Below are 27,417 nucleotides of genomic sequence, written 5' to 3'. Positions count from 1 at the left end.
TGAGATGAAACAACAAACGCAGCAGGAAAATAGTTTTAGCAAATTTGAGGTCCGCTTTCTAGATAGCAGAAGACAGAAAGCATACTTTCATGGTCAGTAGAAAACCCTAACAAACACATCCAGAAATTACTTTAGGACTCTGGCATTAACTCATAATACCAGAGTGGCAATTCCTGATCAACAAGAGCTTTCCAGACACAGTAACGAAACTGCAGCTGTGAACTGGAACCAAAATACAAAAACAAAACATGGACGAATGTCCAACTTATCTAGTAGATGTCTGGGAGCAGGAACAAGCACAGAGAGGCTTCTGATAACATTGTTGACCGGCAAGCATCTAACAGAGAAGCCAGGTTATATAGCGACACCCAGATCTAATCAGAACAGGTGAACAGGGAAGATGATGTCACAAGTTCAATTCCACCAGTAGCCACCGGGGGAGCCCAGAATCCAAATTCACAACAGTACCCCCCCCTCAAGGAGGGGGCACCGAACCCTCACCAGAACCACCAGGGCGATCAGGATGGGCCCTATGAAAGGCACGAACCAGATCAGAGGCATGAACATCAGATGCAGTGACCCAAGAATTATCCTCCTGGCCGTATCCCTTCCACTTGACCAGATACTGGAGTCTCCGTCTGGAAACACGGGAGTCTAGGATTTTTTCCACAACGTACTCCAACTCACCCTCAACCAACACCGGAGCAGGAGGCTCAACGGAAGGCACAACCGGTGCCTCATACCTGCGCAATAACGACCGATGAAAAACGTTATGAATAGAAAAGGATGCAGGGAGGTCCAAACGGAAGGAAACAGGGTTAAGAATCTCCAATATTTTATACGGACCGATGAACCGAGGCTTAAACTTAGGAGATGAGACCCTCATAGGGACAAAACGAGAACACAACCACACCAAATCTCCAACACAAAGCCGAGGACCAACACGACGGTGACGGTTGGCAAAAAGCTGAGTCTTCTCCTGGGACAACTTTAAATTGTCCATCACCTGCCCCCAGATATGATGCAATCTCTCCACCACCGCATCCACTCCAGGACAATCCGAGGATTCCATCTGACCGGAGGAAAATCGAGGATGGAACCCCGAATTACAGAAAAACGGGGAAACCAAGGTGGCAGAGCTGGCCCGATTATTGAGGGCGAACTCCGCCAATGGCAAAAAAGCAACCCAATCATCCTGGTCAGCAGACACAAAACACCTCAGATATGTCTCCAGGGTCTGATTAGTCCGCTCGGTCTGGCCATTAGTCTGAGGGTGAAAAGCAGACGAAAAAGACAAATCTATGCCCATCCTAGCACAAAATGCCCGCCAAAATCTAGACACAAATTGGGTTCCTCTGTCAGAAACGATATTCTCAGGAATACCATGCAAACGAACAACATTTTGAAAAAACAGGGGCACCAACTCGGAAGAAGAAGGCAATTTGGGCAGGGGAACCAAATGAACCATCTTAGAAAAACGGTCACACACCACCCAGATGACAGACATCTTCTGAGAAACAGGCAGATCTGAAATAAAATCCATCGAGATGTGTGTCCAAGGCCTCTTAGGAATAGGCAAGGGCAACAATAATCCACTAGCCCGAGAACAACAAGGCTTGGCCCGAGCACAAACGTCACAAGACTGCACAAAGCCTCGCACATCTCGTGACAGGGAAGGCCACCAGAAGGATCTTGCCACCAAATCCCTGGTACCAAAAATTCCAGGATGACCTGCCAACGCAGAAGAATGCACCTCAGAGATGACTTTACTGGTCCAATCATCAGGAACAAACAGCCTATCAGGCGGACAACGATCCGGTCTATCCGCCTGAAACTCCTGCAAGGCCCGCCGCAGGTCTGGAGAAACAGCTGACAAGATAACTCCCTCCTTAAGAATACCTGAGGGGTCAGAGTTGCCAGGTGAATCAGGCTCAAAACTCCTAGAAAGGGCATCCGCCTTAACATTCTTAGAACCTGGTAGGTATGACACCACAAAATTAAACCGAGAAAAAAATAATGACCAGCGCGCCTGTCTAGGATTCAGGCGCCTGGCGGTCTCAAGATAAATCAAATTTTTGTGGTCAGTCAATACCACCACCTGATGTCTGGCCCCCTCGAGCCAATGGCGCCACTCCTCAAACGCCCACTTCATGGCCAAAAGCTCCCGATTCCCAACATCATAATTCCGCTCAGCGGGCGAAAATTTACGGGAAAAGAAGGCACAAGGCCTCATCACGGCGCAGTCAGAACTTTTCTGCGACAACACTGCCCCAGCTCCGATCTCAGAAGCGTCGACCTCAACCTGAAAAGGAAGAGTCACATCAGGCTGACGCAACACAGGGGCAGAAGAAAAACGGCGCTTAAGCTCCTGAAAGGCCTCCACAGCATCAGGGGACCAATTAGCAACATCAGCACCCTGTCTAGTCAAATCGGTCAATGGCTTAACGACATCCGAAAAACCAGAAATAAATCGACGATAAAAGTTGGCAAAGCCCAAAAATTTCTGAAGACTTTTAAGAGAAGAGGGCTGCGTCCAATCACAAATAGCTTGAACCTTGACAGGATCCATCTCAATGGAAGAGGGAGAAAAAATATATCCCAAAAAGGAAATTCTCTGAACCCCAAAAACGCACTTAGAACCCTTGACACACAGAGAATTAGACCGCAAAACCTGAAAAACCCTCTTAACTTGCCGGACATGAGAGTCCCAGTCATCCGAAAAAATCAGAATATCATCCAGATACACTATCATAAATTTATCCAAAAAATCGCGGAAAATATCATGCATAAAGGACTGGAAGACTGAAGGGGCATTAGAAAGACCAAAAGGCATCACCAAATACTCAAAGTGGCCCTCGGGCGTATTAAATGCGGTTTTCCACTCATCCCCCTGCCTGATCCGCACCAAATTATACGCCCCACGGAGATCAATCTTAGAGAACCACTTGGCCCCCTTTATGCGAGCAAACAAATCAGTCAGCAACGGCAATGGGTATTGATATTTAACCGTGATTTTATTCAAAAGCCGATAATCAATACATGGTCTCAAAGAGCCGTCTTTTTTTGACACAAAGAAAAAACCGGCTCCTAAGGGAGATGACGATGGACGAATATGTCCCTTTTCCAAGGACTCCTTTATATATTCTCGCATAGCAGTATGTTCAGGCACAGACAGATTAAATAAACGACCCTTTGGGTATTTACTACCCGGAATTAAATCTATAGCACAATCGCACTCACGGTGCGGAGGTAGTGAACCCAGCTTGGGTTCTTCAAAGACGTCACGATAATCAGACAGGAACTCAGGGATTTCAGAGGGAATAGATGATGAAATGGACACCAAAGGTACGTCCCCATGAGTCCCCTTACATCCCCAGCTCAACACAGACATAGCTCTCCAGTCAAGGACTGGGTTGTGAGACTGCAGCCATGGCAATCCCAGCACCAAATCCTCATGTAGATTATACAGCACTAGAAAACGAATAGTCTCCTGGTGATCCGGATTAATACACATAGTCACTTGTGTCCAGTATTGTGGTTTATTATTAGCCAATGGGGTGGAGTCAATCCCCTTCAGAGGAATAAGAGTTTCCAAAGGCTCTAAATCATACCCACAACGATTGGCAAAGGACCAATCCATAAGACTCAAAGCGGCGCCAGAGTCGATATAGGCGTCAGTAGTAATAGATGACAAAGAGCAAATCAGGGTCACAGACAAAATAAATTTAGACTGTAAAGTGCCAATGGAAACGGATTTATCAAGCTTTTTAGTACGCTTAGAGCACGCTGATATAACATGAGTAGAATCCCCACAATAGAAACACAACCCATTTTTCCGTCTAAAATTCTGCCGCTCGCTTCTGGACAGAATTCTATCACACTGCATGCTTTCTGGCGTCTTCTCAGTGGATACCGCCAGATGGTGCACAGGTTTGCGCTCCCGCAGACGCCTATCGATCTGAATGGCCATTGTCATGGACTCATTCAGACCTGCAGGCACAGGGAACCCCACCATAACATCCTTAATGGCATCAGAGAGACCCTCTCTGAAAGTAGCCGCCAAGGCACACTCATTCCACTGAGTAAGCACAGACCATTTACGGAATCTTTGGCAGTAAATTTCAGCTTCATCTTGCCCCTGCGATAGGGACATCAAAGTTTTTTCTGCCTGAAGTTCCAAATGAGGTTCCTCATACAGCAAGCCCAAGGCCAAAAAAAACGCATCCACATTGCGCAACGCAGGATCCCCTGGTGCCAATGCAAAAGCCCAGTCTTGAGGGTCGCCGCGGAGCAAGGAAATCACAATCCCAACCTGCTGTGCAGAGTCTCCAGCAGAACGAGATTTCAGGGACAAAAATAGCTTACAATTATTTCTAAAATTCTGAAAGCTAGATCTATTCCCTGAGAAGAATTCCGGCAAAGGAATTCTCGGCTCAGATACCGGAGCATGAATAATAAAATCTTGCAAATTTTGTACTTTCGTGGTGAGATTATTCAAACCTGCAGTTACACTCTGAAGATCCATTATTAACAGGTGAACACAAAGCCATTCAAAGATTATAAGGAGAGAGAAAAAAAAGAAAGACTGCAGCATAGACAGACTGGCAAGTGATCCAATTAAGAGCACAGAGAAAAAAAAAAAAAAAAAAAAACTCTCAGCAGACTTCTTATTTCTCTCCTTTCTCAGCCAAGGATTTTAACCCTTTAGTGGGCCGGTCAAACTGTCATGATCTCCATGGCCAGAGAACTAGCATAAGCCTCTATAGGAACAAGCTCTTGGAAGATGTAACTGTACTGACCATGAACTAAACCTACCGCATCATCTAGAAGTAGCCAGGTAGCATGTCCTACTTTTTATCCCTATATGCCCAGCGCCGGCCGGAGAACTAAATAATGCTAGCAGAGGGAAATATAAGACCTGACTCACCTCTAGAGAAATGCCCAAAAGGAGACAGAAGCCCCCCACATATATTGGCGGTGATATGAGATGAAACAACAAACGCAGCAGGAAAATAGTTTTAGCAAATTTGAGGTCCGCTTTCTAGATAGCAGAAGACAGAAAGCATACTTTCATGGTCAGTAGAAAACCCTAACAAACACATCCAGAAATTACTTTAGGACTCTGGCATTAACTCATAATACCAGAGTGGCAATTCCTGATCAACAAGAGCTTTCCAGACACAGTAACGAAACTGCAGCTGTGAACTGGAACCAAAATACAAAAACAAAACATGGACGAATGTCCAACTTATCTAGTAGATGTCTGGGAGCAGGAACAAGCACAGAGAGGCTTCTGATAACATTGTTGACCGGCAAGCATCTAACAGAGAAGCCAGGTTATATAGCGACACCCAGATCTAATCAGAACAGGTGAACAGGGAAGATGATGTCACAAGTTCAATTCCACCAGTAGCCACCGGGGGAGCCCAGAATCCAAATTCACAACAGATACCCTACTGGCAACCTTTGACGTTAACAATTTGTATATGTCTATCCAGCACTTCAAAGGCATTAAGGCGATGAAGGCATTACTGGAGGAATCTCGTATGCAATCTAATGTGACGGATTTTCTTATGGAACTTCTGGAAATTGTCCTCACAAAAATTTTTTTTATGTTTGAGGACCAATTTTATCTTCAATTACAGGGAACGGCGATGGGGTCCAATGTGGCCCCACCATATGCGAATTGTTTCATGTCTCGTTTCGAGTTGGACTACATTTATCCTAATAGGCTCTACCAAGCACATTGCCTATTATGGCGTCGTTATATTGACGATGTGTTTTGCCTGTGGCAAGGCACGAGTGAGAGTCTATTACAATTTCTGGATGACATTAACTCTATCTGGCCAGAGTTGAAATTTACGCTCAATTTTAATCAACATGAGATAAATTTTCTAGACACTAAAGTTCTGCAAGGGGAGGATGGCAACTTAACTTTAGATCTTTATACTAAAGACACTGATCGCAACAATTTATTGCTCTTCCAGAGTTGTCATCCTAAGGCTGTAAAGAGGTCGGTACCAATCTCACAATTCGAAAGGGTTAGGAGGATAGTGAGTAATCCTCAAATACGTACACAACGTTTAGAAGAGATGAAGGACAAGTTCCTACAGAGAGGCTATCCTCCACAACTCCTTCATCAGGCCCAAGATACTGAGAATAGACCTCCAAGGTTAAACGCCTCCTGACGTGTGGCTTTTGTACATACGTTTCATCCATTTATGTATAGGGTACATAGAAAAATTCGCAAACATTGGCACATTTTGCAAGAGAGTTTTCCTGACATTCCAGAATTCCAAGCACCATTTTTGCCCTGTTTTAGGAGACCGAAGAATCTTAAGAATAAGATTATCAGAGCAGATATAGGCTCAGCCCTGATTAGCTCTAGGCAAACTTTTCTGTCCACCCAACGCAAGGGAACGTTTCCTTGCCTACAATGTGCACAATGCGCAAATGTTCTTAAGGGTCCCAAAATATCTCACCCTCAGACAGGAGCTGACATTCCAATTAATGGCTTCTTTACCTGCAACTCCAAATTAGTCGTTTATGCAATTAAGTGTCCCTGCGGTAAGATCTATGTGGGTGAAACCACACAGGCGATCAAAGACCGCATCTCCCACCATAAATCTGATATCCGCTGCAAAAAGAATCATCTTCCAATACCATATCATTTTAATACAGTAGGGCATTCAATAGCTCAGTTGCGATTTTTGGTTTTGGAGCAAATTTCCATGAACAGAAGAGGCGGAGACATAACTAAGAAATTATTAGCAAGAGAGGCATTTTGGATTCATTTCCTACAGAGTATGGAACCACGGGGTCTTAATAGAGACTTTGATGTTATTAGCTTATTTTAAAATTCTTTTTTCCATTATGACTGCTTGCTGCTCGCCTCATGTGCCATATGTTCATGTATTATTTTAACATTTATGTAGGATATGCCGTTATTATTTGTATACTGTGCCTATTCCATTTATTGATTTGGTTTTTTCTTGATATCTCCTAGGTTACTACATGATATTCTTCCCCCTCTTCTCTTCTCCTTTCTTGTTCTCTGGGACATTATACTCACCTAATGCTCCAGCGATGAGGACCGCCTCCTGCACCGCCCTTTCTTTCCTTTTGCTTCTGGGCATCTGTTTGCGTTCCACAAGAGCGTTTCACTGAGCACTTCCGCTGGACCGAGAAACACTGTGACGCACTTCCGGTAAAGACGCGCCGTAGTATACAGGGCCCTACACAAAATGATGCTTATTGTAAGCGCCGCACAGGGCCGGGCCGCGTTCCATGTGCGGTCCAGTGACGTTCTCCGCGTCACACAGGCGCCGTCACTTACATACCTGATCTTCCGGTCTAGCCACTACATTAAGAAGGAGCCGTCCTTAGTAAGTTCATGGCGTCCATCCACCATTTTCTGCACCTTACACGCGGAAGCGTCGGATCCCACTACTATGTCCATTACTGGTAAGAATCTTCACTTATACACCAGGGATTTTGTATCCACTGATATTCAGCGTTCTGATTACTCATGAGGGCTTCTCGATATACTACCATTTGTCTGGTGTCTCACCTTTAGGACTTTAACATGGATGGCCTCTCCTTGCCCATAGCAACTCATAGGACTTCACATATGAGCACATACGCTTTATAGTTCCTTGGTAAGATAACCAGCCTATTTTTATTTCCTTTATTTTTCTTTGTTCTTTTACTTTTTTTCTTCCTTGGTTTCTGCTTTTACTTGGTTTTTTTTGATAATTTTTTTATACTAGGAGACATCTCTTTCACTTAATATGTCCTCATTAGAAAGAGTGATAATAACTATGTGACCAGATTATCTTGTATGGACCCACTATTAAGAGATTCTTACATATATATCAGTCCTATGTGGAATTTTGCTGCAGCTAGTCACCCATCAGTCGCCATATTGTTATTAGACTAGCACAATAATATTTTTCTGTTTCATTTTTTTCTTTAATAAAATAATTTTTCTGTTCTAAAATGATGTGTATCTACAGTATCATGGATTATGCATTATCTGGTAATTAATGTACGTGGATTATAATTTGTACATACTTTGTAAATATTTAATTTGTTCTTTGTTCTGTTTATGTACTCCAGTCTGACGAAGGTCAATGTAAAGACCGAAACGTTACAACGAATTTCTGGAACGTGTTTCTTCAATAAAATTACTTTTGTCTAAATAGTACTATTTTGAGTGCCGGGACATTCTTTTTTATATTACATGGTACTGTAAACCTGATGGAACACTGCTATGAATCCACAGCGGCCAATCCGCTGCGGATCCGCAGCCAAATCCGCACAGTGTGCACATAGCCTAATTCTAACGCTAACCCTAGTTCTAACCCTAGTTCTAACCCTAACCCTACCCCTACCCCTAACCCTACCCCTAGTTCTAACTCTAACCCTAGTTCTAACCCTAGTGGAAAAAAAAAATATTTTCTTTATTTTATTATTGTCCCTACCTATGGGGGTGATAAAGGGGGGTCATTTACTATTTTTTTATTTTGATCACTGTGATAAGTTTACCACAGTGATCAAAATGTACATGGAACGCATCTGCCGGCTGGCAGATTCGGCGGGCGCACTGAGCATGCGCCCGCCATTTTGGAAGATGGCGGCGCCCAGGGAGAAAACGGACCGACTTCGGGAGGCTCAGTAAGTATGAGGGGGTGGTGGATCGGAGCACAGGGGGGTGGATCGGAGCATGGGGGGGGGGATGGGAAATCGGAGGACGGGGGGAGCGGACAGGGGGACGGAGGGGGGTACCGGACAGAACGGAGGACTGGGGAGGAGATCGGGGGCGGTGGGGGGCAGAACATGATTTCCAGCCATGGCAGATGCTATTGCAGCATCGGCCATGGCTGGATTGCAATATTTCACCATTTTCATAGGTGAAATATTGCAAATTGCGATCGTAGCCACGTGGGGGCAAAGCCACCCCCCCTGGGCTGAAGTACAACTCCCCCTCTCCCTGCAGATCAGGTGAAATAGGAGTTAACCCTTTCACCCGATCTGCAGGGACGCGATCATTCTGTGACACAGCATATGCGTCACAGGTCGGATTGGCACCGACTTTCATGACGCATCGCATACGCTGTGTCACAGGTCGGGAAGGGGTTAATGTGCCTGCTGAATGTTTGCTAAATTGATTTGTTGTATTGTATTAAATACTGCTGCACATCCATGCTGGGGTCACAGGAGATATTATCTTGTGCAAGAGGTGTTAGAGCATATGGTTGTGGCCAGGCTCAGTGCCTTTGATCATATAACCTCCCCTGGGGTGTTGGCCAATTGCTAATTTATCCCAAATAAAGACCCACAATACCTCTCACCTGATCCTTTACTATGCCCTATAAATTTAGTAGCATCTTAAGGGGTGCACGTGTGTGGGGTCAGGCACGCGCATTCCTGCTGCAAAGCATTACGCAGCTAAGCATAAAGATGCCGCAGTTATTTCAACGGCAGGACCCCCACAGCTCATACCTCCCATTACTACCCACTCCTATCGCTCCCTATCTAATACAAACTACCGCAATCTTTCCAACATAAAAACCCGTGCCCCTGACACCCACCCCCCCGGCTCCCTCTCTCTGGAAAACTCTGGAATGCCTGCTCAATCTGCAATAAGCTTCATGTGATTCATGACCTTTTTCTCTCTCACAAGCTTGCCTTCATCGGCCTCACAGAAACATGGCTAACACCCTCTGACACAGCCTCCCCTGCTGCGCTGTGTTACGGCGGCCTCCACTTCACCCACACCCCTCGTCCCGGCAACAGACATGGTGGAGGAGTGGGTCTTCTCCTTTCTTATAACTGCACCTTTAACCCAATCCCACCTCTACCCTCCCTTATCCTACCCTCTTTTGAAGTCCACTCTGTCAGCATCCACTCTCCCTCTAACCTCCAAGTGGCCGTCATATAACGACCTCCGAGCCCGGCCACTGCCTTTATTGACCAATTCTCCACTTTCTCTCTGCTGACATTCCCAACATCATCATGGGTGACTTCAACATCCCCACTAATACCCTTCAGTCAACAGCCTCCAAACTTCTGTCCCTTACTTCATCTTTTGGACTTACTCAGTGGTCCTCCTCAGCAACCCACCCAGACGGACATATACTAGACCTGGTCTTCACCCGTCTATGCTCTCTATCTAACTTCACCACCTCCCCTCTCCCTTTATCCGACCACCATCTACTCACTTTCTCGTCCCTGTCCTCCTCACCGGTCACCCATGTCCAACAACATGCGCACCCCCGCAGAAACCTTGCACACCTAGACTCCCAAACGCTCTCTGACTCTATCCTACCACTGGCATCCATATGCTCACTCCATGACACAGACAGCGCTACTGCTTTCTACAATGCCACTCTCGCATCAGCTATTGACACGGTCGCCCCTCTCGTTCATGGCAGAGTGCGACGTATCAACAGACAACCCTGGCACAATAACATCACTAAAAGGCTCCGGCAACTGTCCAGAGTTGCAGAGCGGCATTGGAAGAAAACACATTTGCAAGATGACTTCACTGCATTCAAACAGGCAACACTCGCTTTTAAATCTGCTCTCACGTCTGCTAAACAGGCCTACTTCACAACCCTCGTTTCCTCCCTATCCTCCAACCCCAAACAGTTATTCAAAACCTTTAACTCCCTCCTCCGCCCCCCACTGCCCCCTCCAACCTCCCTCATCTCTGCTGAGGACTTTGCCACACACTTTAAAACGAAGATCGACCAAACAAGGCAAGTCTTCATTGTTCAACCACCACAACCCCTTTGTTTACCAGACCAATGCCCAAACCCCATAACCTCCCTCTCCAAGATCACTGAAGGGGGCTTAATTGTCTCATCTCCAAATCGCACCTCACCACCTGTTCGCTCGACCCCATCCCATTCCACCTCCTCCCCAACCTCACCACCACACTTATCCCATCCCTAAGCCACCTCTTTAACCTATCACTAACTTCTGGCACCTTCCCTTCTGCTTTCAAACATGCCACAATCACGCCTATCCTTAAATAGCCAACCCTCGATCCAACTGCTAAGTCCAGCTATCGCCCAATATCGCTGCTCCCATTCGCTTCCAAACTCCTGGAGCAGCACATCCACGCTGAACTTTCCTCCCACCTCTCATCTAACTTGCTCTTCTTACAATCTGTTCTCTGCCCCCATCACTCAACTGAGACAGCCCTGACCAAAATCACTAACGACCTACTTACAGCCAAAGCTAACGGACAATACTCTGTACTCCTCCTTCTAGACCTGTCCTCTGCTTTTGACACAGTTGACCACTGCCTCCTACTACTGATCCTCTCCTCCTTTGGCATCAAAGACCTCGCCCTATCCTGGATCTCCTCATACCTCTCCAACCGCACATTCAGCGTCTCCCACTCCCACACTACCTCCTCATCCCACCCTCTCTCTGTTGGAGTCCCCCAAGGCTCTGTTCTAGGACCCCTACTCTTCTCAATCTATACACTTGGCCTGAGACAACTCATAAAGTCCCATGGATTCCAGTACCACCTTTATGCTGGTGACACTCAGATCTATCTTTCTGGCCCAGACGTCACCTCTCTGCTGTCCAGAATCCAGGAGTGTCTATCAGCCATATCCTCCTTCTCCTCTTGCTTCCTCAAACTCAATGTGGACAAATCTGAACTCATCATCTTTCCTCCATCTCATAGATCTTCCATACCTGACCTATCTATCGCAATTAACGACATCACGCTTTCCCCCGTACCGGAAGTCCGCTGCCTCGGAGTAACTCTTGACTCTGCCCTGTCCTTCAAACCGCACATCCAAGCTCTTTCCACCTCCTGTCGCCTCCAGCTCAAAAATATCTACAGAATCCGTCCTTTCCTCAACCGTCAATCTACTAAAATGTTTGTGCATGCCCTCATCATCTCCCGCCTTGACTACTGCAACATCCTTTTCTGTGGCCTCCCTGCTAACACCCTTGCACCTCTCCAGTCCATCCTTAACTCTGCTGCCCAACTAATTCATCTCTTTCCTCGCTACTCCTCAGCTTACCCCCTCTGCAAATCTCTTCACTGGCTCCCATTCCCTCAGTGTATCCACTTCAAACTACTAATACTGACCTACAAGGCCATCCATAACCTGTCTCCTCCATATATCTCTGAACTAATCTCCCGATATCTTCCCTCACGTAATCTCCGGTCCTCCCAAGACCTCCTTCTCTCCTCCACACTTATCTGCTCCTCACCCAATCGCTTTTAAGACTTCTCCCGAATATCCCCCATCCTCTGGAATTCCTTGCCCCAACACATCAACCACATTCGGATCCTTCAGACGGAACCTGAAAACCCACCTCTTCAGGAAAGCCTACAGCCTGCACTGAAATTGCTGCCTCCTCACCACTACCCAAGCTACCGCCTCACCAACGCCGGAGCTCCTACAACCCTCAACCTATTGTCTCCATCCCCACCATTCTGTAGTATGAAACCCCTTAAGGGCAGGGTCCTCGCCCCTCTGTATCAGTCTGTAATTGTTAATTTGCTTACTGTAAGTAACCCCTTCTCATGTACAGCGCCATGGATTAAATGGTGCTATATAAATAATAATAATAATAATAATAATAATAATAGTATACTCAATATAAACAAGCCATTTAAAAGGGCATGATTAAAAAAAAAAAAAAAAAAAAAATCACCTAAAATAAATGATAGGAGGATTCTTACAGAGGGGGTCTTCAGTAAGGTTCCCAGTAGACGATTCCTAAAGCTAGAAGAGCTGATTTTCTCCTCTTCATTTTCAGAGTGCTTGGGGTCTGTTATTAGCTGGATCTCATGGATGGTCAATTCATCAAGCCCCTGAATAACACAAGACAGGAGTATAGGGTAGAAAAAAAAGAATAAGGTAATGCGGAAAACTTAAAGGAAATCTATGGAAAGAAACTGTCCTTAAATGAAGTTGTGTGTTCCAAGTATTTAATACAATGCCATTTTTTTTTTTCCACACGATCTTTATTAAAAAATAAAATGATCAATCTTACAGTTTTCACACTGGCCAATCGAGGTTTTTTTAGATTCCTACATCCGGTCCTTTCAGGAAGAGTTTACAGCAGGCTCATCAGCAGAGGCAGGATTAAATTGACAGGTAATACCTCTATACATATCGAATAGTACAGTATCCACCAATGACAACAGATGAGGTCACAACTCCCCACCTCTTCACAGTATCTCATTAGAAACCACAAAAGATAGGGTCAGTGGTGCAGAATTAGTAAATGGTTTTAGTGCACACTCAAGCTTATTTAAAGGGTGAATAACCCCTTTAACGGTAACAAGCTAACATGATCGTAAAAGACTTAATGATTACCGTACATTTTCCAGACGTCTCTTATTCACTGACTGTCCTCCTCTTTGGGTCTCTTCGCTGACAACAATACATTTCAGTTCTGGATCAGTGATTGAAGGCCCAAAAGGATCCGATATCGGCACTATGTCATATCCAAGAGAAGGCTTCACATCAACCAGGAATTCAGACATTTTATCTACTCTTGTCTCATATGGCTCTATCAGTTCCTTCAGTACCTTATCTGAAAGATACAAAAAATATATATCATACAAGTTACACCAAAGAACACAAATAGAAAGCACTAAGCCTTGGACATGTCAGGTTGTGGAGGCCATGAGAGCAAGACTATCACTAAAGGTGGCCATGAACATTAGACAAATGTTGGCTGAGGCTCATTCAGCTGACAGACATGTCTTTTTACTTCCCCATGTACATGAACATTCAGCATGGACAAGTGAGCAGAGTAAGGGGGCAGTCACATTCACGAATAATCACGAGTCAGCGTTCTTAGGAATGCTCATTGCCCGATAATTGGCCTATGTAAACAAGCTGACGATCACCTGATGGACAAGTAAAATGCTGGTTCATTGGATGAAATGATTAATAAGCTTAAAAATTATTATTCTCAGCAGCACATTATTCTGTGTACAGCACAGTGCTGTCGAGAACATTGACAGAATGAGGTACAGAACAAACAATTACCAATCATTTGATGTACATGTCAAGCTGGCTTGTCTAAAACAAGCTATTAAATGACTGCCAATCAGCGGTCACTTACCATTGCCATCAGTAAGTGTAAATGCACCCTAATCTGTGTGGTTGGTAGTGGCTTACCTCCTGCAGAACAAAGGGGTCTGAACGTTTGAGTTCAAAATACCCAATTCCTATCCTTTCCCACTGGAATTATATGTCTGGGTAAAATCATGAAGCCCTCACACACATCAAACGCTAGGCCAATCCCAATAGTTCTTTTTTCATGTGTGGTTTAGAAATAGCAATTTGGCTAAAGAAAAATGGCACTGGCTTTCAAAAAGTGTCGCCAGAGGTTATGTAAAATAGAGAGCTGTGATCTCAATTGGACAGGTTTTACTGGTTTGTAGACCTTTTCCAGTGCCATCAGACTCATAACACAGGCTAGAATAATATAAGGTCATGAGAACTTTACATGCCCATTAGGTGCCCATACACACGTGGTCAAAATTGTTGGTACCCCTCGTTTAATGACAGGAAAACCCACAATGATCACAGAAATAACTTGAATCTGACAAAAGTAATAATAAATAAAAGATGTAGGAAAATTAACAAATGAAAGTCAGACATTGCTTTTCAACCATGCTTCCACAGAATTTAAAAAAAAATAATAAAAAAAAAAAAAATCATGAAATAGGCCTGGACAGAAATGATGGCACCCTTAACTTAATATTTTGTTGCACAACCTTTTGAGGCAATCACTGCAAACTATTCCTGCAACTGTCAATAAGACTTCTGCACCTCTCGACAGGTATTTTGGCCCACTCCTCAAGAGCAAACTGCTCTAGGTGTCTTGTGTTTGAAGGTTGCCTTTTCCAGACGGCCTGTTTCAGCTCTTTTCAATAGGATATAGGTCAGGGCTCATAGGCCACTTTAGAATAGTCCAATGTTTTCCTCTTATCCATTCTTGGGTGTTTTTAGCTGTGTGTTTTGGGTCATTATCCTGTTGCAAGACCCATGACCTGCGACTGAGACCAAGCTTTCTGACACTGGGCAGCACATTTCTCTCTAGAATCCCCTGATAGTCTTGAGATCTCATTGTACCCTGCACAGATTCTAGACACCCTGTGCCAGATGCAGCAAAGCAGCCCCAGAACATAACAGAGCCTCCTCCATGTTTCACAGTAGGGACAGTGTTCTTTTCTTGATATGCTTCATTTTTCCATCTGTGAACAAAGCGGTTGTGCCTTGCCAAAAAGTTCAATTTTTCCCTCATCTGTCCATAAGACATTCTCTCCCAGAAGCTTTGTGGCTTGTCAACATGTAGTTTGGCAAATTCCAGTTTGGCTTTTTTATGATTTTTTTCCAACAATGGTGTCCTCCATGGTCGTCTCCCATGAAGTCTACTTTGGCTCATACAACGATGGATGGTGCGATCTGACACTGATGTTCCTTGAGCTTGAAGTTCACCCTTAATCTGTTTAGAAGTTTTTCTGGGCTCTTTTGTTACCATTCGTATTATCTGACTCTTTGATTTGTCATCAATTTTCCTCCTGCGGCCACGTCCATGGAGGTCGGCTACAGTCCCATGTATCAAACATTTCTGAATAATATGTGCAACTGTAGTCACAAGAACATCAAGCTGCTTGGAGATGGTCATATAACTTACCTTTCACATGTTTGCCTTTAATTTTCATTTTAATCTCCCGAGACAACTCTTTCCTTTGCTTCCTCTGGTCCATGTTGAGTGTGATACACACCATGTCACCAAATAGAACAGTGAGTATCTGTAGCCTATATACAGGCCCACTCACTGATTCCAAGATTGTAGACACCTGTGATGCGAGTTGGTGGACACACCTTGTTTTAACATGTCCCTTTTGTCACATTATTTTCAGGGGTACCATCATTTCTGTCCAGGCCTATCTTTTATTTATTATTACTTTTGTCAGATTCGAGTTATTTCTGTGACCATTGTGGGTTTTTCTGTCATTAAACGAGGGGTACCAACAATTTTGACCACGTGTCCAAAAAGTTGCATTCCCGTGCGGTCAGCGGGCACATCAAAATGCCGACGCATCCACATACAATGCATGTCCCTGCGTACCCAATGTTAAAAATAGGTATGCAGGATGACGCAGGATGCATGCAGAAGTAGGCAGAGAGTAGGGGGAGCTTAACGGAGGATGTACGCAGCCATGCACAGACCAGCCAAACGCAAGTGTGAAACCAGCTTAGAGAAATATTGTCCGAGCTTTCTGGATGAACCGCTGTTGATTTTTTTTCTACACTGTGTGAACCTGGCCTTAAACTCAGAGTCCAGAAGACAATTATTCAGATATTCAAAGTGGTCTTGCACCAAAAGTGGTCATGAACTACCTGGTCATCGACATGACGATTCCCCTGGATCCTGCGACCTGCAGTACAATGAAAGTGCTGTCTATATTCATGTTCAGCAGAATATCGGATGTCCGGACTGCAGGACCTCAGGTTCATTTAGAAACTGGTCATTTTTTTTTTGCAGATTCCTGCATTAAATTTGGCTTTCATGCATTGACAATTATCAAAAAGGCTACTCACTATCCAACAGTTCTCTGTCGGCCACACCAATGAGAAGACGCCTTTCTGACAGCAGACAACAAACACTCAATAGGATTTTATGGGCATTATGTAGCCGATCGAAAGTGCCTCCAACTACGACATCGCTGTGACTCTGCAGAGGGCTTCCTTCTTCTTCTTCTGCTTCCTTAACATTAATATCATCATCTTCTAGTCCATACTCTGGATACAGTAATACTGACACGAGGTGAGGATTACAACTGTAACAGTTAGCTGCCTATCGTTCTAGCTGCTGCTTGGCTGGATTGTACTGCCCACCATCACTGGTCTGGAAGTCTGTGAGGACCACCTCCGGTGGGTGAGACAGGTTCTGGACAGAGGAAAGAGTTTGCTGGCTGTCGCTTTGATTTTTAATATTAGTTAACAGCACACGAACATCCAGATTCCTATGGAGATCAGCATCGGCATACACCTTGGATATGAGGCAGCAGACTTCATGGGTTGCCGGGACATAGGTAGAAGTGGGCTGAGAAGAACCGGTCAGGTGAAGTCCAGGTTGCAGGTGGATGTACAAGGTATCCTGGACAATTTTGGCAGCAGAGGCAAGAATGGGGGCCAATCTCATAGACAAGGCAGAGAGAGGAGATGTTAAGACCAGCACACCCGAGCGAAAGACAGACATTGCCGAAGATCACCTTTAAATAGAAAGAAATTGTAAAAAAGTTTATTAATTCAGTACTTTATTTTTTTCACACATGTTTAATCTAAGATATAGGCGACTTCTTTTAGAGCTTGACTTTCCCAACAAAAAAAGTTGCCTTCACGTCACGGCTGCATCAAGCAACGTGCAATTCTATGCCTGCAATGTCACACAACTTTCCATGCCGCAAATTTCAAGTCATAGGAGTTCTAAAGGGAGTGCGTGTCATAGGTTTGTGGCCACCAACCCAACAGCAAGTTATGTAGCCAGGATATTCCAGCATTAGGTCATTAAAGGATTTATGTGTTACTTGGATGAATTCAAGAGTCAATCAGAAGAGAAGCACGTGCATAGTGCAGATGAAGCCGGATACAGTTCACCTTGTTCCACTACACATGCACAGTGAGGCACTGGAGACTGGCTGCACCGGAGTAATGTATATGCATAGTGAGGCAAAGTGTACTGTGCTTGGTGTCACCCAAATAATGTGCCTGCAGCCGGTGGACATCTCTCCAAGGCAAGTTCATTTACTACTTAAGGGCGGATACCCATCACCGTGAAAAAAAATCGGTCCGATTTCAGTCCAGAAAAGTCTGACGAGTGTCGTCCGATTTTCATGCTGGTAGAATACGATTTTAAAACAGCTTAAAAAACGCTCATCGGCATTCTGCCATTGAGTATCATTGGTCTGTGGGCTTTCTGTTTTTTCATGGACAGCACTCAAACCAAAAATATGTGTGAACCTACCGTTAGGCTGATGGGAGGAGTGCTCAGCCAAATATGATCTGATAATGTGTGCAAAACTGTAAAGCGCTGCAGAATATATTAGCGCTATATAAAAATAAGATTATTATTATTATTCTATATATGGAGGCAGCACCCCCTCCAATAGTAAAAACAAATCTACAAGCCACGTGGCAGCAGGAAGATGGGTCGACATCAAAATATGAAGCGCATGATTAATTGCAGTATTATCTTTTCAGAAGAGCACTCCATCATGGGTTCCTGCCCTATAGCAAACAGCCTGGCCACCACTGATAGACTGCAGAGGTGGCTGGTAGCCTAGGCAACACTCAGTAAACAAAAGAATTAAAAATCTCTCCGTCCTTGAGCGCGAAGAGGACTTTTAATAAGAAGTAAACGGAAAAACTCTCTGTTCTAACAAGCACTTTTTAATTTTACCCATTCAAGAACTTGGAGAAAAACCTCAAAATAAAAGTATCACTTTCCGTAGAAGATAAAGCCCCCAGTGATCAGCAGTTATGGCAGAAGCTCCCAGCGATCCCAAGCTCTGGGCTCGGAGGAGAAAGCTCTGCAGCGCTGGATGGATAAGGGATAACTTGCTTTTTGGAGGAATAGCCCTTTAATATGGAGTTTTCTGGATAAGTTTGCTGTTATGATAATTGGATTTCCCGGATATGGATGTAAAAAGCCCTATTACACCCCCAATGCTCCGTGCCCTGAGGCTGATCTATATACTGTATATATATTTATACAAAAACTTCTAGAAAATTAATGCCTTCCTTATCTCTCAGCAATCACTACCAAACAGGATCTGGTGTCTTTTTCAGCTGCATTATTGCTGGCCCCACTGCAGTAAACTGGCATTTTCTTCTTAAAGGAGATGTTTTACCAAGGCTCCATAATGTGTCAGACAGGGCTCGCTCACTGGGGGGATCTGCACTGTGTACAGGTGGAAGTCACAGCTAGCAGCACTGGGCAGCAGACTACGGCCGTCAGCAGGCGTCATACCGGAGCACAGGCTACCTACACCGGAGACCGTACTGTCAGGGGCACCGCATATACAGAACTCGGGCCTGTGCCATCCATACGTACACTCAGGTGACTGCTCCAGAAGCCCCGGCGCCTCCTCCGCCTTCACCACCCGGCTCTCCTGCACTTCACTCTGTGACAGGAATCCTTTTTTTTCTTCAATAACTTTATAACAAAATGACAAAAGTAGGCTGAGCAATGCCTGTACAGTAGTCACGTGACCAGAGCCAGTTAGCAGAGGCAAAACAGTACGGCTCGTACGAGAGCAGGCTTAGGAAGGCGGCCATTTTCTCGGCGACCACTTTTCTGATGCAAGAAATTTGTGGTACGCTGCAAACTGTTTCTCTAGTAAAGAAAGAGCTACATATAGAAATGGTACAAAGGGTGTAGAGATCCCCCTGGGGCTTGCTACATGAATATTAGCGACATTGTGCTGGAAAGTGTATGTAAAAGAAGCTTCCAGGAACTGTCCTCAGCTAAGTAAGAGCTGAAGAGTAGTGTCTTACTACAAATACACTTCACACTTCACATATATACCCTAAGTTACAGTATATATATTACACCCACTGGTTGGCAACATTCGCAAATGCTTCTATATGACATCAAGCTGGGTAGTTTTGTCAGTCTGAGCCTGCTTATCTGTCTATCCCATATCTATCTCTATCTATCTATCTATCTATCTATCTATCTATCTATCTATCTATCCCATATCTATCTATCTATCTATCTATCTATCTATTTATCTATCTATCTATCTATCTATCTATCTATCTGTCTATCTATCCCATATCTATCTATCTATCTATCTATCTATCTATCTATCTGTCTATCTATCCCATATCTATCTATCTATCTATCTATCTATATATCTATCTATCTATCTATCCCATATCTATCTATCTATCTATCTATCTATCTCTCTCTATTATCTATCATTATCTGTCTATCTGTATCTATCTCTATCTGCATCTAACTTTTTATCTATCATCTATATTAATATATCTATATCTAAACTTATTAACTTAAATAGTTATTCTTTTTATGACTAATTTTTACACTCTTTATTGGTTGCACTATCTCACTGCAATACTGTAATTGTACTCTGCTGTATATTGTAAAGTTAACACTGTCATGGAGAACGTCACCCCATAATTATGTTGCAGGGTGTTGGGGTTGTTAATAGGCATCAGAATGCAAACCTTCCTTTTCTTAACTCTTAAAGGGAGTATCTCAGAAAGAACAACCCTCCCAAGCCATCTGTATGGGCATTTTGGTTATAGGAAGCCGAATAAAATGATACCTTGATATCTACGATCCAACGTCTTATTCCACAGAAATCCATGTATTTCTTATTATGTAAATGAGCTGTTAAGATCTATGGGCTGGATATAGAGCTCCCCGAGAATCTGCCTCCAGAGCTTATTTTAAATTAAAGGGGGCATTACCCGTGTGAGACATGTAGAGCAGACTGTCATGTCTCATACTGGTAACACTTCCTTTCATTTAAAATGAACTCTGGGGGCAGAGTGTCAGGAAGATTTGTGTTTTATCAACTCATTTACATAGAAGCTGCTATCATCACTTGATAGAGGGGGGATTATTAGCTCACCAAGCCATGTCATCCAATGTTGAGGGTTGAAATCTGTGTGTCAGGTGTCGGTCCTGCTGGATAAGTTCAGCTAAAGGTTTAAGGATAAGAGAAAATGAGCAGCACATCCGTCCAACGAAAAGGAAAAACTATTTCATATTTTATTAAAGATTCATTAGAAACATGGAATCCAACATGGAATCATATCCTATGACTAAGGGCGCTTAGACGCCAGAAACGCGTCAGGTTTTATATATTTTTTGGATTCCATGTTTCTAATGGATCTTTAATAAAGCATGAAATAATTTTCACTTATCGTCAGAAGGATGTGCCGCTCATTTTCTCTTATCCTTGAACCTTGTGCTGCGATCATAGATGACACCCACACTGTATGGTGTTAATTCACCTCCTGAGCCTGTTCCATACATGCAGAGCACTCCACTTGCAAGATAAACAGTGGGCCCCCCAGGCTGTGCGAGCCCTAACCCTTGCTCAGGTTCCCTGTGTACTGGCACTAGCCTTGACTTTGGAGATGCTTCACATATATCCATATGAATTCATGCCTGTGTGATTTCATTGAACCTGGGGACACTGGTTGTTGTGATTTTAAATCATTTTAAAGTCACCGTGATTAGTGTGGCTAAAGTGGCTAATCAAATCAGCATTTCAGACTGTACATATAAATTATGTATCATCTTTATGAATCATTTTGGTTTTCCAATGCCTCTAAAAATGCTCACTGTGATCCAAAGAAGCCATCATATATACACTGAAACATGCTTACATACTGTATATGTAAATACACACATATAATTTTACCCAAAAAAGTGTTTACAAATAAAAAAAAACATGAATGTCAACACACATATAAAAAACAAAAACATAAATTATAGGAAAGTAATAAAAGCTTCAAAGGAAATTTAATTCCTGGATGAAATCCAATACACATACCGTATATAAAACAATCTGAATAATGTGCCAATTTGACGTGAAACTTTATTACATCATGTATACTATATAGCACAGTAGTTCCATTAGAAATTTGTTAAATTAATCATTTTGTAACAGAAATAAATAATGCAATAAAAAAAGCTGTGTCTGGTCCATGGCAGTCTTCTTTGATGTTGATTAGTAGAAACTTTCCTGGGCCTGAAAGAAAAGAATATATCTTGTTATTCTCAGTACATAATGTTAGCACCACATGCACGGTAATTAGACGTTCATTACATTTTGTGTCACTAGTGAACATGGCAATTTGTATGCCATGTGTCTAGACTTGATTTGGTATAAGGGACAGGTTTCTATCAATCTTCTGACTAAAGTTAGCTAAAGAAGAGGGTGGAGTAACCTAACCCCTAGGCTATATATATTTACACATCTGTCTGGCATAGAGTTTCATCAACCCATATACCGTACACATCCAGTTTAAAATGGATCCATGAGACTCGTCCTATTCTCGTCTGGTTTGCAAATCAGACTTGACCATTCAGGCTATGTGCACACGTTGCGTTTTTTGCTGCGGATCCGCAGCGTTTTTGACGCTGCGGATCCGCAGCAGTTTTCCATGCGGTGTACAGTACAATGTTAACCTAACCTATGGAAAACAAAAACCGCTGTGCACATGCTGTGGAAAAAAACGCGCGGAAACGCTGTGGTTTATTTTCCGCAGCATGTCAATTCTTTGTGCGGAATCCGCAGCGGTTTGGCACCTGCTCCATATTAAAAAACCGCAGGTGTCTAAAACCGCAGTAGAATCCGCACAAAAAACCGCGATAAATCCGCAGTACTTTTTGCACTGCGGATTTAATCAAATCAGCTGCGGAAAATTCCGCAATGAAATCCGCAGCGTGTGCACATGGCCTAAAACACCACTGCAGCGTTTTTTTATTTTTATTTTACTGCCAGATTCATTGATGTAAAGTTCTTTGCCCTAATAATATCCTCACCGGTCGCCGTCTTCTTGGCACCGCTCCAGTCGTCTTCTGCAGTCTGTGACCTGCCGAATCGCTCCAGTGTTTGCTGGGCTAGCTGGTGGTCACACCTCAATGTAAGTCTATGAGAGACAGAAAGAGTCCAGAACGAGACTCCAGTAGACTTGCATTGAGAGCTTGTGACCGTTATCTCTGATTTCTGCGGTCACAGGATGGTGGATTTAGACCGTAGCTGTGCCACGGGAAACGGCGGCTGATAAGTGTATTACTAGGGGCAGGGAACATGGATTAGATATCACTCCAGCAGTCAAATAAAAAAAATGTGCTTTAGGGCTGTCCCACACGTCCAGATAATTCCGGTACCGGAAAAAATCGGTACCGGAGTTATCCGTGTCCGTGTGCCCGTGAGCTCACGTAGGCCATACGTGCGGCACACGTGTGCCGCCCGTGTGCCGAGTGGGTACCACACGGAGCGTGCAGGAGACAGTGCTAAAGTTTAACGCTGTCCCCTGCATCGTGCTGAAGCCGCGATTCATATCTTCTTTGCAGCAGCGTTTGCTGCATAGAAGATAGGAATAATAGTGTTTAAAAGAAAGATCTATCTGTCCGCTGCCCTCCCACCCCCTGTGCCCCCCCCCCGCTGTTCTGAAAATACTCACCCGCCTCCCTCGCAGCGTCCTGTCCTGGCCGCGCCTTCTACTGTATGCGGTCACGTGGGGCCGCTCATTTACAGTCATGAATAGGCGGCTCCACCCCTATGGGAGGTGGAGCCACATATTCATGACTCTAATCGGCGGCCCCACGTGACCGCATACAGTAGAAGGTGCCGCCAGGACAGGAAGCAGCGACAGCCAACGAGGGAGGCGGGTGAGTATTTTCAGAACAGCGGGGGGGCGCACAGGGGGTGGGAGGGCGGCGGACAGATAGATCTTTCTTTTAAACACTATTATTCATATCTTCTATGCAGCAAACGCTGCTGCACAGAAGATATGAATCACGGCTTCAGCACCATGTGGGGGGGACAGCGCTTACTGTAGCGCTGTCTCCTGCACGCCACAGGGACTGCACACGGAGAACGTCCGTGTGCGGTCCGTGTTTTACACGGTTTAATGGGTCCGTGTAATACGTGCGCTCCCACGAACACTGACATGTCTCCGTGTTTGACACACGGAGACACGGTCCGCAAAAAATCAATGACATCTGCACAGATGCATTGATTTTAATGGGTCTACGTGTGTCAGTGTCCTTTAAGGCTCACGTACCGGAGCCACTGACGTGTGAAACCGGCCTTAAAGGGGTTTTCCAGAACTACATGCATTTAAGTAAGAAAATAAATTGTCCCCTAAGGTTGACAACCCCTCTAAAGTCTATGGGGATACGTATAAAAAATGGAAAACATATTTTATATCTCAGTTTTCCTTCTGTGTTTCATCCGTCTTTCACTGATCCATTGTTAAGGGCCAATGGATAAATAAAAGTTGACCGGATTCAGTTTTTAAAAAAGGATGAGAGAAAAACGGATGCAACTCCGAGGCAATGCAAATTATATGTGAGAGATAAACAGTCCGTTGTACACAAATATGAAAATAGACATGGATGTGTGAATCTATAGCCTAAGGCCTCACTCAGACATCAGTGCTTTTTCAGTGATTTTCTCATAGAAAGTATCAAAAAATTGCAAAGCTTCTCCTATCAATTACAATACATGGCTTACACACCAATGTTGTCCATGATATTCATGGGCCCCTAGACTTATATGAGTAAATTTGATGCATCACTTGGATTAAAATCTGATATGTCTTTGTGTTTTTGTGTGGACACTGTTCACAAAAAAGCACGGAGATGTGAATAGCCCCAAATTCAATAACTGCTATGTGCCTCATTCAGACTAGCGTCATTTGCATATGTGTCCTGTCTGTCTTTGTAGCACACTTGCATCCAGGCTTGGACTGGCCCACAGGAGAGCAGGAGAATTCTCATGTGGGCCCCTGTGCAGGAGTGGGTAACCGCCCTTCATATGCGCAGCACCTGGCACAATGTACTTGAATCACTATGACAAAGGCAGCATCTTATTCATTTAACAATCTGCCCAGTTCTCAGATATATACATCTATGATTGAGGATAATGTAACATTTGCATGTAGTTGTAAAGTGGGGCTCCTTAGTTGGTCACTGGTGGGCCCTTGACACCCCAGTCCGACACTGCAAGTTGCATCCGTTAACAATACAACTTCAGAAACCTCCACCAGTTTTTTGCATGAGAAAATCTGATGAAACCCTGATAATAAAAACAGACATATGGACCAAGAACCGATGAGAATCTGACCCAGCACAGTATATAAAGCCCCAACTTACCCACTGAGTGTCCTTCTTGGAACCACCACGTATTTGCGTCTCTAAAAGCCTGTCTTCATCAAGAAAAGAATCTCTGCTACTCCGAGGCTTTGAGGACAAGATAATGTATGAGGGAGCTGTCCTGTCTACATGGATGCCTCGTCTGCTAAAATATGCTTGCAATGCGCTTAAAAACTGCAACAGAGAAAGGAAACTAGTTGGCTTTATTATCATATTCCATGAAATTGCTAAAAAATGAAAACATATGGCTAAATATATCTTACCATCAATTAGCCATGTATTATATTTGGTGTAGCACTAAGGGTGAGTTCACACTAGGTATTTTTTTCAGTGTTTTTTTTCTACCGTAAAACCTGATCTCTTGGCAGGAAAAAAGGTGCAAAAAAAAAAAAGTAGGTTTTTATTGTGTGTTTTTTGCTGCATTTTTTATGTGGTTTTGGCATGCTAGATTTGTCTCTTGTGCACGCTGATGAAGTTTAGTGTTGAAAAATAAGTCCTATTCCATAGACTCATGTTTTGACACACAAAAAAAACACAGCACAACCTGATATCTGCGTTTTTGGTGCGTTTTTCCCACCACCCATTAATTAAAATGGGTGAAAAATGCTGAAAAAAACGCTGAAAGAAGTGACATGCTCTATGTGCAAAAAACATGCAAAGCACAAAATCCTGATGACAAAAAACCAAGCTGTGTGCATGAAAGTTTTGAAATCTCATAGACTTTGCTGGTACTGTAAAGCGCAGCTGAAAATTAGCATAAAAACACATCAAAAAAGCTGCAAAATAGTATGAACTTAGCCTTATAAAATATTGTTTTTTTACTTTATTTTCTTTTTCATACATTTTTAATTTTATTTTATTAATACTAAAACAGGGCTTTCCTTTGGATCTTACCTGACCTTAAAATGGAATATTTCACCAGGTATTTGCCACCCATTCTGATAGCAACAAAATGTAGAGACAGAGATCTTGATTCCATCAATGTATCACTTACTGGGCTGCTTTCTGTAGTTTTGATGAAATCATTGTTTTATCAGCAAGAGATTATGACTAGAGGACTAGAAAACTTGCTGCCATGTAGTCCATCATATTCACGTTCTCTGTGTAACCCCATCCCCACCACTGATTGGCAGCTTTCTGCCTATGCATAGTGTACACAGAAAGCTGCCAATCAGTTATGGGTCGGGGTTATACGGAGCTCAGCATTCAGAGAACTGGTATGTCTGCAGCAGAATAAACCCGATCTTATCAAAACTGCAGCAAGCAGCCCAGTTAGTGATACATCACTGGAATCAAGGTTTCTGCCCTAGATCATTCCACTCTGCTTTGCACTTATTCACATTGAGGTAATTTTGACACATGGTTAGGTTTTAATTTTTGCAAATAGTATAGGACCGTCCTGATTTGGGTACACTTTGTCACAGTGGAATGTACCCTACGTTATTTATATGTACTTTTACGTTTTACTTAGTTACAGCAGGGTTTTCGCTCATTTTGTCTCTATCTTAGGTTCACTCTTAGAGGGGGGTAGCAAAAACGTGGTGACGGATTCCCTTCAAATTTGGAGGCCTTGACCCTGGAGAGGTAGTTTTACATTTATAGGTTTTCATCTATTGAGTATGCATTTTTTATGCCGATGGATACACAAGAATTGTGTGCTAAGTACCTCAATTCTATAATTATAGTCTATACGGCAGTCATTCATATCTTCAATGATTAGATATACGCTAACACACTCAACATTTGGCCGCATTTCTTTGTATAAATATATCCCACATACTTGAAGAAGCATAAGTAAGCACACACTACCCAAATATAAGGGCACTTCACAAGCCTATTCTTAGCCATCCATAGATAGAGGATCCGGGAGTATTATCTGCGCACTTACCACACAATAAGTTGTTACAGATCAATACGCACCATATATTGAGGGTTTACTTTGATGAAAGAATGAAAGGCTTCATTAATCAACTGCTGTTAAAGAGCCACCAGTGTATCTGACATAATGTTACTAAAAAGCATGATATACAGTATCATCCAGCTCTATCTTTGCATATAAGATCTCTAATGAATTGGAATAAAAAATTTGAAGATCTTGTCCTCCTTCCATCTTATTGGTAACTACAGGTGCTTCTCACAAAATTGGAATATCATCAAAAAGTGAATTTATTTCAGTTCTTCAATACAAAAAGTGAATCTCATATATTATATAGAGTCATTACAAACAGAGTGATCTATTTCATGTGTTTATTTCTGTTAATGTTGATGATTATGGCTTACAGCTTATGAAAACCCAAATGTCATTATCTCAGTAAATTAAAATAATAATAAAAAACATCTGTAAAGGCTTCCAAGGTGTTTAAAAAGGTCCCCTAGTCTGTTTCAGTAGGCTCCACAATCATGAGGAAGACTGCTGTCTTGACCAAAGTAGTCACTGACACTCCACAAGGAGGGTAAACCACAAAAGGTCACTGCTAAATAAGC

At 43.4% G+C, this 27,417-nt stretch overlaps 2 protein-coding genes across 5 annotated transcripts in view; both read right to left on the bottom strand.

Annotated features, from left to right (window-relative positions):
* COASY (Coenzyme A synthase) overlaps positions 1–19,220 on the bottom strand; it is a 44,574-nt gene extending 25,354 nt beyond the window's left edge. Inside the window, exons 1-4 of the mRNA XM_077251986.1 lie at positions 19,123–19,220; positions 16,608–17,281; positions 13,364–13,578; positions 12,719–12,850 (exon numbers count right to left, since the gene is read on the bottom strand). Coding sequence (XP_077108101.1) covers positions 12,719–12,850; positions 13,364–13,528 — 297 coding nt within the window. The 5' untranslated portion in view covers positions 13,529–13,578; positions 16,608–17,281; positions 19,123–19,220. The remainder of the gene's footprint in view (positions 1–12,718; positions 12,851–13,363; positions 13,579–16,607; positions 17,282–19,122) is intronic.
* Positions 19,221–21,295: 2,075 nt separating this feature from the next.
* The window catches only part of LOC143769067 (uncharacterized), a 65,861-nt gene continuing 59,739 nt past the window's right edge, over positions 21,296–27,417 (bottom strand). For 3 of the 4 annotated variants that reach the window (XR_013214197.1, XR_013214198.1, XM_077257652.1), the window contains exons 3-4: positions 24,934–25,107; positions 21,296–21,796 (exon numbers count right to left, since the gene is read on the bottom strand). Coding sequence is in view for 1 of the 4 variants with exons in the window: in XM_077257652.1 (XP_077113767.1) it covers positions 21,776–21,796; positions 24,934–25,107 (195 nt within the window). In the remaining 3 variants the exon portion in view is untranslated. Of the gene's footprint in view, positions 21,797–22,593; positions 22,701–24,933; positions 25,108–27,417 lie in introns of all 4 variants that reach the window. The other variant, XR_013214196.1, reaches the window with a different exon arrangement.

Source organism: Ranitomeya variabilis, chromosome 4 (genome assembly GCF_051348905.1).
Source record: "Ranitomeya variabilis isolate aRanVar5 chromosome 4, aRanVar5.hap1, whole genome shotgun sequence".
Lineage (NCBI taxonomy): Eukaryota > Metazoa > Chordata > Amphibia > Anura > Dendrobatidae > Ranitomeya > Ranitomeya variabilis.
Note: the sequence above shows the minus strand (reverse complement) of the source record. Positions and strands in the feature narration are given on the sequence as shown.